This window comes from Hyperoodon ampullatus, assembly GCF_949752795.1.
Source record: "Hyperoodon ampullatus genome assembly, chromosome: 9".
NCBI lineage: Eukaryota > Metazoa > Chordata > Mammalia > Artiodactyla > Ziphiidae > Hyperoodon > Hyperoodon ampullatus.
In genome coordinates, this window is record NC_136922.1 from 84,446,741 (window position 1) to 84,459,216 (window position 12,476).

Genomic DNA, 12,476 nt, shown 5'->3' on the forward strand with positions numbered 1-12,476 from the left:
ACATCTATACTACATTACCCCGCTATCTTGTAATTAGTTACTTTTCTGTATCCCCATTAAACTGGAGGCTCTAAGAGGACAGAGAAGATACCTTTGATGCTCACCACTGTACTCCCAGCTTTCAGGACCAGGCCTGATGGGCATTTGTTAAGTGACATACTGAAGAGCCTTCTCTATGTTTCAGAAAACCTTCCCTATAAGTAAGATTTCTTTTAAGTCTATGTAAAGTTGACCAGAAAGTCAAAAGAGGGACCTGAATGATTTTCCAATTCTGCTTACATATTTTCCAAATTAGAAAAATAAGATGTGCCCTCATTCCATAAATACAGGCAAAAGTTATTCCCTAAGTTAGTTTCAGTTACCATTTAAGGTTTTGTTGGTTTCCCATGGGGACATAACCGCTTTATTCTAATCAGCTACCTTTTTCTGATTGCTTTGGTCACTGACAATTAGACACAGCCAACCAACTGTGCCTCTGTAAACAGTTAAAACTTTCTACAACCTGAAACGTGAGACAAGACAGCAGCAAAAGTTCATCTAGACAGCCACAAAAGTTCTTCCACAACTCCTAACCCTGAGAGAGAGAGAGAGCCACACTGCCTAACCCCTAATTATTCCTTTTCCTATATTTAACTCTCTTTCTTGCCTTAGGTTTTTAAGTTATCTTAGAAGTCACTATGTACTGCTTACATACTGCTTACATAGATCATCAATCAGTATCTTTCAAAAAACCAGCCCTCCGGGCTTCCCTGGTGGCGCAGTGGTTGAGAGTCCGCCTGCCAATGCAGGGGACACGGGTTCATGCCCTGGTCCGGGAAGATCCCACACGCCGCGGAGTGGCTGGGCCCGCGAGCCATGGCCGCTGAGCCTGCGCGTCCGGAGCCTGTGCTCCGCAACGGGAGAGGCCACAGCAGTGAGAGGCCCGCGTACCGCAAAAAAAAAAAAAAAAAAAAAAAAAAAAAAAAACCAGCCCTCCAAAGGGAAAGCTTTTGATGCCTAGAAATTAACTAATTAATGAATATTTCAGATTATCACGCATAATGGATGCTCAATATAATTTAGTTAAAACCTCATCAAGGGTTTCTCCTATGCTATCAATTAATGCCAAACACATTGTATATACTGATAAAAATGTTTTAAAAATTATTTTCAAAAGGAATCAATATTCAATTTTACATTAGGCTGGGTGGCAGTCAGTTGACATTAATTCTAACTCTTCAGTGCTAGACAAACATAAACTTTTTTTTTCTCCCTTAATATACTGATATGTTGATCAACGACCCTTTTAAGTTGCGGCAATAATGATTTTTAAATAGTATACTGCATGCTTTATTGTTGACTCACACATGAGCTCAGTTTCTTTAGGATGACTGTTTAACCACAATATCATCCCAACACTGCAAGCAAATCTGTAACTCGTGTCATACCTCCTGAGTTCCAAGACCAGTATGAAGGGAATTTCGTACTGATCAGCCTTAACGTAAGAAAACTTAGGAAAATTGAAATTGTTATCTTAAAACCACCACCTACAAAGGTTGGTTAAAAAAAAATTACTAGATTAATTATGGAACACTGCCACATACTACAATAAATTTATAAGTAGAATAAAATTATTTTAGTGCCTGCTTGGTGAATCTTTCGTTTAGTCTTACACACATTTATTGAACACCTATTAAATACCAGGTACAATGTTATTCACTGAAGACACGAAAAGTGAAGAATATGATCTGCGCCCTTGAGAAATTCCCTAATATAAATGGCTGCTCTCCTAGGAACACAGCCCCAGATGAGATGCTTTGAAGATGAATGTAAGAACAACAAATAAAACAAATCTACATTTTTCTTATTCATCCCCAAAATATGCAGTCCGATTTAAAACTTCCCACAGTTGCTATGTATCAACCAAAAAAAAACCCCAAAACATCCATCATATAATATGGCACTATCTTATGTATCTCTGATAAATCACACTTCCAGGACAGAGGCATCACCATCCAGTCACAGCTTACACTAACTCCAAGAAATGTTGCTTTAAGCAATAAAAAATAAACAAAAACTCTTCTAAGAAAGTAAATGACCAAACTTAAATTTAGTTAATTACAATAGCAAACACCACACAAAGCCAATTCTCATTTTTCACTGCAACTTATTCCTCCCTAAGATTCAAAAAAGATGCTGCTACTTGCAAATAGTAGTAGTGTATTCTATAGGTAGAATCTTTTTTCTACAATACAGTTGACCCTTGAACAATCACAGGGGTTAGGGATGCCAACACTCTGCAGAGTCAAAAATCTGCATATAACCTACAGTCCTCCTTATACTCCCTTCCTCCATATCCTCACTTCTGCATCCTTGGATTCAATCAACCAAGGATCGTCTGATACTGTAATATTTACTACTGAAAAACTCCACAAAAATTAGACCTGCGCAGTTCACACCCATGGTGAATGTTCAAGAATCGACAGTATAATATTGTAAAAAGAGATAATATATATTTTAAGAATTCAAAAAAAGATGTCAACTTCATATTAAAGACCAGTTATGAATACTGGACAATTTCCCATTTTTCTGCTTCTAAACTTAGGGCATTCCACAGCTCCTTTGCCTCTACCAGAAGACTAAGCGACTAAGAAAGAATATTAAGCTCAATTAATCAATTATTTATAAATACCTCATGGAAGTACACCTTTTTTGTTATTTAAAATTTTGTTTCCGTTTGGGGAGAGAGGTTGGGAAAAGAAGGAAGCTAAGATAAAAGTTAATAGAGGGAGGGTTGGATTGAGAGTTTGGGACTAGCAGATACAAACGAATATATAGAGGACAGATAACAAGATCCTATTGTATAGCACAGGGAACTATATTCAGTATCTGGTAATAAATTAAAATGGAAAAGAATTAATATATACATATATATATATATATAACTGAATCACTTTGCTGTACACCAGAAACTAACACAACATTGTAAATCAACTATTTCTTTTAAAAAGTAAACAGATACGAGGGAAATTTGAAGACAAAAAGTCACAGACATGATCCTGGAAGGACTGACACAACTAAGGAAAGGCTCGAGCAAAGGGCAGGGCACAGTCAAGGTAGTACCTGAAGCCAGGATTCAAAGCAAACAGCATGTCTCAAGTCACCCAACCATCAGGGATTTCAGAGTAGAAAATCTGCAGGTGGGGCAAAACAGGCAGCCTTCTAAAAAAAATGAGGTATCTATCTATAGACAGATGTCAAACAACAGTGGAAAGTACTGTTAAAAAACCAAAGATACCTAACTATGCAGAGTCAGCTACTCCTTGTATTAGGAAGAAAGTGAGGGATATATGCTCATATGTGTGTAGAAGGTCTCTAGAAGAAGACACAAACCATGTAGCTGTGCTGTCTGAACAAAGACACTTACTTTTGTATTTCTGTATACCGTTTTATACCTCTTTATTATTTTTTAAACCACTTATTCCAAAAAGAAAAGTCTATTCAGATTATAAATTAAGCAGATAGAAATAAAGAGAGATTAGAGGTTAAAAAGTATTTGTAATTTAAAGCCAGGAAAACAGTCCAAAGCAAAAGCTGAAGTGTGAAGCAAAGAAACTGAGTCAAAACTGGTCAAGCAGTCAGTACAGCACACATGGGGTTGGTAGACCTAAAAAATGAGTCAACTTCCTTCCTCAGCCTTTTACAAACTTCCAGCTTGGGTAGGAATTAATACCAGGCCAAAGAGAGCCCAGTTTAGGCAGGAGACCATGAATCCCTTAAGCAAAGCTGATACCGGAGCTGAAGACAACTATCTTGAGCTTGAAGACAAAGGCAGATATCCTAACACATTACTACTGCCCAACCTGGTTTAGCCTCTGAAGGTTAACAAGAGCAAAAGCATAGACTTCAAAGTTCCATCTTCAAATACCTGTCAGATACAAAACACCACCAAGATAGCTCTTTAAATGCAATGTGTGTGACCCAGCTGTAATGGAAAGAGCCTAGAAAGAGATGAGTCATTGAGGGGCTGCTTGGGAGTAGAGTGAGACCGGGAGAAACTTACACGAGTCTCAGGATGAGAAGGAATCTTAGACCCTAAGTCATGAGGCCCAAACTTGCAGCTCATCCTCTCAAGGTTTCAGTCAGCCAAGGCTTAAATACCTCAGTGCTAAAGAAGAGCTACCTTAGGAGACTTGAGGTTATCCAGATACGTAAGAAATTACTATCTTAAGGAAATTAGAATTACTTAGCTATGAGATACCCTAATGAAGTAAAAGAATTCCTTTTTTAATCCAAAATTAGTTTCTTTGTACCATTCAGCATATTTCTAAATCATCTCTAATTTAAATGATAGGATACTTAGAGAATTTAAATTATAGTATTTTCAAAATTTGCTTGGGGGAAAAAAAAACTCAGAAGGCAAATTTACCAGGGACATTTAAAGAAAGAACATATTACCCATTTCACAGTCCCTTTCCTTCAGCTTTGTAAAGAAACAGTAAACACAGAAAACAGATACAACCACAGTGCAATGAAAAAACACATAATTTCCTTTTTAAATATTCACCTTCCAAAGTTAAAAAAATATATAGATTTTGGGTACAGGAGCTTGTTGAAAAGGTATTTTTTACAAGACAAAGCACAAAATAAATGAAACAATTCTAACTTCTTAATCAAATAACACTATAATAAACTGAAGCAGTATAAAATAACTTTGTTAATCCCAAATTATGAATTTTTAAAAAAGAAACCTATAGCAAGGAATATGACTAAGTGTGAAGCTATTACCTTCATTTCCATGATATGAGAAAGAACAAAAAGAATTTTTATCTCTATACTAAAAGTAGCTAATAGAAACTCTAACTACAAATAAAAACTAACCATTCTTCTGTTATGCCAGAAACATATTTAAATACTGCCTCTAATTAGAAAAATTTTAATTGTATTTACCACAGAAGAATTTGATGTATTATTTATTTCTGTTAACCAAGGGCAATTATCAAAAGTAAAAAACAACAACAAAAAATGCAGTAAAATATGTTACACCACCATCCAACATTAAGCATAGGCATATGGTATACACAAAATACTTACTGATTTAAATATACATGAAAGCAATGCCATAAGGACTACAGATGAAAAGTGTAAGAAATGAATCTTAGACTCAGAAATTAACTTTATTTTAGATTAAAGAACAATCTATTTCTTAGAATCCTAAAGTAAATCAAATAGATACTACTTCCCTTTAAAATGATTTAAAAACAAGCACCTCAAAAAATTTCTCAATAGAAAACAAATGGTTTCATATAAATTATCTTTTTCTTTGCATCTCAGAAATTTTTCATTACGATATAATAAGATTTAAAATACTAACAAAAGATATTCTAACCCTTTCATTGCCCACCACTTAGGTGTCCATCAGTCATGTATATTTGCTTGTTCATATTTGATTTAATAGCCTGCAATGTCAGAGAAGCCAAATCCACAAGAGGTGGACAAGTGTATCATAAGAATCACAGTAACCTAAGACTTTACAAAACACTGGAGTTCTAACAGTTCTCAAGCATTTATACTTAGTGAGCAACACCTACTTTAGAGCACTGGATTGTAACTGCACAAATATACTTATTATATATCCATTATTACAGTAATCTAATGGAAAGAAAAGCTAAACAAATATATCTAAATATCAGGGCTGGAATAATCTTTTTTCTATCTGTGCTCTACTAAAGATATTGAAACTCCAGGGTTAGGTAGGAGATGGTGAGTCACATAAACAGAGATGATAAAGTAATTAATCTAGAACAAGGGACATCTCAGACATTCTGAGTAAATAATCTACACTGTCAAAGTTCATAAAGACCCTGTATAATCTACTACCGTCCTCTGAGAGTTTATAAAGAACATGCCAAAAAATAACAATAAATCTTTGCCAGCAAATATACCACATATTTCTTTAAACCATACTAAATACTTTTTAAATTAGTATATAATATATAGTACTGAAAAGGAATCTCTATCAAGTCAATATTTACTCATCCACTTTTTAAAAATGACAATTAAAAGTATTCTGTAAAGAAAACCAATGTATACATTTTATTTTTTTAAAATTATTTCTAAGGATTTCTAGGTAGTTTTTAGCTACTATGTGAAGATTGAAAATACATCCTAAAACATTCATACCTGATCGAAAGCACTCAATTATTTGCTGAATACCAGATTTGGATGTCTGTAGTGGTTGCTGTAACAAAGGAGCATCTCCAGGTTCCAGGATATAAACTACATGGAAGACAAACACCCAACCCAATCCCCACAAAAAAAGGGTTATTTATTTAAATCATTTACTATTGAAGTAAAACAATGGTTTGCTATAATCATGTTAATGACAATCACACTTTTTTGTATATATTCCACCATTATCTTTGTAAGGCAAAATGAAATAATGGGAAAAATGTAACTAAAATTTTTCTCAATTCAAGGCGAAATTAAGGCTACTGAGACTATGCATTAAGTTCAAATGCAAAGATCTTACTATTTTGGTGTTAGTTAGTACATATTAGTCATGTTTGCCTTTTTATTCCCCTTGAAGAGGAACCACTACATTTAACCAAAATTCTAGGGCAATGATAACCTAGCCACACCTCATAAACCATTCCAAAACTCTCCGGACAATCTAGTACAGCTCTCTGGGCAATTAAGACAGCAAAACTCAAAAACCACTGCCTAAGGAAAGACCTGGTCAAGTGCACAACAGACGTACAAGAAAGTTCACTGCAGCGCTCTGCAGTACTGTAAATAATTGAGAAAAATTTCAAACAACTTAGAAGTCTCTCAAAAGGAACCAGACTAAATAAACTATGAAATATCCATACAACAGAATCTCTCACGGCTCTTACACAGCATGAGCTAGGTCTACATGTACTGACAAGAAAGGATGTCAATACTACATTGTTAAGCAACAAAAACAGGTTATAGAATATGACCTCAATTATATTAATTATATAATTAATATATATTTCAGTAGCTACAGAAATAAATTTAACGTATATGTGTGTCTATGTATAAATGTTAATATAAACACAGAAAGTCTGATGGGATACCAACGAAATTTAACAATGGTTCTTTCTGTCAGGGTGGGCTTATAGGGGTGATTTTCACTTTCTGCCTCACATTTCACTAGCCTGGGCTTCTGGAAGTGTGCACTTTAGAAAGTAAGCATTTTTATAATAAGTAAAAATAATATTCCCATTGTAAAACTAAAAATTTTCATATACAGAGGTCAATATCATCCCTGCTTTCCAAAATTCTCAGAGTAGCCATATAAATATATAATATAAATAAGATTATGGTAATAAGAAACAAGGTAACTGAAAAGGAAAACTGAAGTTTCCCATCAGATATCAAATAAAGAGATAGCTGTGGTGGAGAAAAACCAGCCATTTTAATTACCTCCTTTTTTTCAATATGTTATAATGTTTTACCGTCTTAACCCAGATGATATTTTACCATCATCCGCTCAGTGTGAGAAGATAAGGAGGGTTACTTCAGTAATGTGTGCTGCTACTGCTTCAGGGCCCAGGCTTGGACAGCATTTAGCTGTCTGATAAAGCCTGCTAGGCTATGTGTAGAGACACAGCCTTAGATTCTTATTTTGGCTTCAACTCTTAAGTTCAGTGTACACAAATGGGAGGGACTATGTCTCAGGACCAAATCATTCCATTAAGCAAAATTTTCCCAATTTTAAGAGAAACTTTGAGATATTTTTAAGAACATACACACAAATACAACTCATTTTGGGAATATCTGACATTGGCACTAACTACAGTGGTTAAGAACAGAAGACTTCAGACCTGGACTGACTGCACTGAAATTATTTTTCTACCAATAACTAGATACCACTAGAGCAAATTACACTCTCTGATTTCTCTGTTCTCATCTCTGAAATGCAAATAATAAAAGTACCCAAATCATAGGGTTGTGTGAGGATTAATTAGCTAATGCAGGTACCTGGTTAAATCAGAGCCTGGAATATAGTAAAGGCTCAATAAATGTTCTAGCACCATCATCATCATCATCTACAAATCAACTGCTTTCCTGACACCAAAAACTGAAAAATCTTTTCCAAAATCTAAGAGAAGTAGAATGCAACCCCTTAGAGAAACAACAGTAGAAGTTTGTAAATAGATTGATGATATCATTTATTTAGGTTAGATGTTCTTTCCAGTATTTGTACACTGTAACAACCAATAACTGATTACAAAAAATAACAACTACAGAAGATAGGGTAGAAGTTATACAATTTTAAAGAACTAAAAAGCTCGAAGGCCTGGCTCTCATAAGTGACAAGAATTCTAGAAAGGAAGAATGAAAAAAAGAGTAACGAATAAGGGAGAAATATGGGGGGAAAAATGGAAACTTCTCCTTAGAGCCCGCTTTCCTCATTTAGGTACATGCTCCAGAAAACTTCCTGTAATACACTAACTTCCATTTCCACATAACAACACCTGATTTTTAAGCTAGAGCAAAATTTCGTTACCCATAACCATCACTGGTACCACCAGAATACATACACATCCTGAGACACCATTCAAAATAACCCCAGGGTTAGTTCAGTTATGAGTGGACACATTCATTTGGTATACACATCTGTGTAGGTCCCCTTGTAAAGAACTTTTCTTTCTTCATGAAAACATACTCTCAATCCTAAAAAAAACTTTATATGTTAGTATTTTATAAAATTTCCTCTTACATATCCTAACATCCCTCCCAAGATCAGGTTACATGACCGTTCAGGAAAAAAAGAGCATCTCTCTCCAGCCAAAAAACACAAACGCTCAGAAGTTAACACCTTTCTTTACATCCTTCCAAGAACACACTTCCCAGAATAAAACACCTACTTTTTTAAGAGTCTCTCCTACCTTAAAATAAGCCCCTTAAAATATCCTTCTACCTATGATGTCTGAGATTTGCTTTCAAACAGTAGAGAGTAGGGGAGCGGTTGGAGGATGGAGAAGGGAATTGTGGGGAGGGGAGACTACAGATCAAAAGAGCTTGTCCACATAGTGATAACTGATGGAGCTGTGTCATGGCTACATCAGGCTCCTTATACCATTCTCTCTACTTCTGAACATTTGAAAATTTCTCTAACAAAAAACTTTCTTAAAACATGACTAAGAATATATTTTACATACATTGATAGACTTATAACACCACCCCTCAATACAAATTGATCCATCCTATCAAGACCTGCTCAGGAACACACTGCTCTCATTCAGAACTCACCTATCGTTCATAATCCAAAGGAGGTCAGATCTCTTGGGACAGCTCATTAAAAGAACTTCTCAAACATCATGTCACCGTCTTTCCTCCATCTGAGGGCATCCTCTTTTTAAAACTACCATAACATATTCCTCTCCATAATGGAAACATCCTCCCACTTGGCCCATACCTTCCTCTGAAATAATGACAATTAACTACCCCGTAAGTTAAACTTTCGGCTTTCCACTGAACTAAATCCTCAGAAAGTGTTTACTTCTATCTAAGAAAGCGAAGAAATACCAACCACTTTTGACCTGACAGTCTGAAAAATAAGTTGCATAGGAAAAGTTCCTGGCAAAATAAAGTTGAAATTTTTCAATTAATGCAACTTATCTGAATTTGTGTTAATGAGGGAGAAAAAGCAGCAGAAAAGTTCCAACACATATTTAAAAGTTCAACTCTGGAAAAACTCTTTAAAAAGACATTAAAGTATCTAGAAAACTTTAATTACCAGAATACACTTTATAAATAAGGTATGGTCACAAATTATCTTACTTGTTTACTTACGTCTATCTCTTCCCACTCAAACGTTCCATGAAGGAGTGAGCTTATCTGTTTTGTTCACCACTTATATCCCCATTGCCTTGAATAGTGCCTAGCACCTAACTGGTGCTCAATAAAGATTTGTCAAAGAAATAAAGAAATGAGTGACCAAATAAATTTCTTCCTAAATAAGAAGTTTTAATATGATGATTTAATTAACTAATGCAACTCAAATGACTTCTCAGGAAAAAAAAATGGAATAAAAAGACAGTGGAACACAAGTATAAGAAGTCATTCACAGCTTTCTACTTCAAAACTAGCAAAATCCATTCAACATTTGGCAAAACGTAAGTGATATATCATCCCTTCAAATACACAAAATATGCAGCAGAAAGGATGGTGAAAGGTAGGCAGATCAGGGAAAAGTTTAATAAACACTGGATTCCACCCTGGGATTGCCTGTTTTACTAGCAGAGGTATTATTTTCAGCAAATCAGTGGGGATAGGGTCATAGTACAAATTTTATTCTCATGTGTACCAAAGTGTTCCGAAAATAGTTCTTCCCCTTTTACCATTGCCAATTTTTCCCATTATACAAAAAAAGTACTCTACTTTACATGAACTCTGCTGTGACAAAACCAAGTACATTAGTGCAGTTAAAACACTCCAACAAAAAAACAAGCAAAAGTGTTAAAAAGTCCTAATAACTTTTAGGTCAAAAATAATGATAAACAACTGCCTTTGAACTGTAACAGAAGAGCCCTTAGTTGTTTTAGTGACAGTGTGTATTCAAGGATTCCCTTTTTAAGCTGTACCTCTAAATGTTTGTGACAAAGCACATCATAATTCTAATAAGCAGAGAAACTATTAAGAGTTTATATATCACATTTATTGAAGTGTTGTAATACTCTTCACGAGACTTCAAAAAGCAACTTCTTCATTTCATAAATTCAACTCAAAAGAGTTCCACTGAACAAACTATCCTGAAAATATTTACGTATTCTACCTAAATATTCAGATTTTGCAACAATGTGTTCTGTCCAAGAAATTTCTTTAAAAGGTTCCACTTCACAAAACCTGATTCTTCCAACAAGTTGACTTCAGCGAACTTTTCTTAGCCCAAACTAAACTCATTTTTAGGTTTAAGCATTATTCTGTCTTTAAGCACTATCAAAGCATGAAACTTTAGTTTTTAAAAATTTACATGAAACAGCTTCCTCGAAGATAAATGCCCGTATTCTAGTACCCATTTTTTCCTTTCTCTTCAGTTTTAAACATTCACAGAGCATGAGGGTATACTACTAACTGCAGGCTGCCTTGAAAGAGAAGGAAAGAGGATTGAGTAATTGATCTTGTGGAAAAGATTTAAGGTGACACTTGCAGTACTTCTTTAAAGGGATCAAGCAGGGGAGATCTCTTGTTTGTACAAGCTTTTAGCTTCATAACTGGTTTTATGCTGGGGAAATTATAGCCTGCTTAGTAGTAAGGAATGTCTTCTTGGGCAGGAGGTAAGGAGAACTAAAAGAAAACAGAAAGCAGAGTGGCTCTGGTGGAGGGCAAAGTAACTGAAGAAAGGCGTATACCTGGTTCACAGCATCCGTGATGATGGTGGTCAGTCTGACAGTATTTGTCCCTTAAAGGCATTTTCAGTGGGCGCGACCTACTTTCCTTTCACTGTAAGAAGCTCTTCATTGCGGCTTGGCTGTTGAAAGAAGCACAAACCCGTCACTCAGCCTGAACTTCCTGGGGGGGTTCTGGCTGCATTTTCCAGAAACGTTCCCCTCACCCGCCCTGCGCTTTCCCTCCACAGCCCTGCACCTTCCTCTCGAACTGAGAAAGAAAAACGCACGAAGGCTCCTTCAGCCCGAACTCCCTCACAGGTTCATCGCCCTACCCGGAAACGCAGCCCCGGGCGCGCAGGGCGAAGGCCTGGCCGGCTGCGCGGGCGGCGGCGGCGGCCTCGCCTTCCCGGGCGGGCGCGCGCGGAGACGGAGGCGCGGAGCGCAGCGGGCACGGCCGGCGCCCGGGCCCGCGGGGCGGGGGGCGCGGCGGCCGGGCGGCCGAGGTGTAGCTCCCGCCGGCGACCGGCCCACGTCGCGCCCTCCCGCGACGCACGTGCGCCAGGGTCTCCCCGGCTGAGCCCCCGTGCCCCCAACCAAGTGCGCCCAACTTACTGAACTCCTAGGGCGGGCCGACGGGCGGGCGGAAGGAAGGAAGGCAGGCCGGACGGCCGCGGGGACAGCCTGGCGTGAGAGGCGGCTTCGGGCCCCACCTGGCGCAGCCTCGGCGGACCGCGCAAAGGGACCGGGATTCGGGCCCGACGCGCTCCCAAAGATTCCCCGCCGGCGCTGACGCGGAAGCGCCGCAGCTCACCACGTCCCTCCGCGGCCCGAGGCGACGGCTGCGGCGGCGGCTCACGGCGTCCCTCCGCGCTGTGGAGCTGGGCGGGCGGGCGGACGGCGCGCGGGCGCAGGCAGTTGACAGGAGGAACCGCCCCGCAGCCGCTGCCGCCGCCACCGAAGGAGCCGGAACCGGAGCGGGCAGGACCCGAGGCGCCCCTTGCCAGGGCAACGGCTGCCGCCGGAGCCCGGCTCCCCCCAGCGCCGCTCCACCTGCGACGGTCCCTCAGGCTTTTGGAGAGGGGCGGGGAAGGATGGGGGTTTCCCCCGCCTTGGCCTCTTTTTGGTAATAGTTGT

At 38.2% G+C, this 12,476-nt stretch overlaps 1 protein-coding gene across 1 annotated transcript in view; it reads right to left on the minus strand.

Moving 5' to 3' along the window:
- Positions 1 to 11,424, minus strand: part of ZNF800 (zinc finger protein 800) — a gene marked incomplete at both ends in the record, with an annotated part of 49,065 nt that extends 37,641 nt beyond the window's left edge. The window contains 2 exons of the mRNA XM_079710889.1: positions 6,163 to 6,258; positions 11,364 to 11,424. Of these exons, the coding sequence (XP_079567015.1) occupies positions 6,163 to 6,258; positions 11,364 to 11,424 (157 nt within the window). The remainder of the gene's footprint in view (positions 1 to 6,162; positions 6,259 to 11,363) is intronic.
- Positions 11,425 to 12,476: the final 1,052 nt, after the last annotated feature.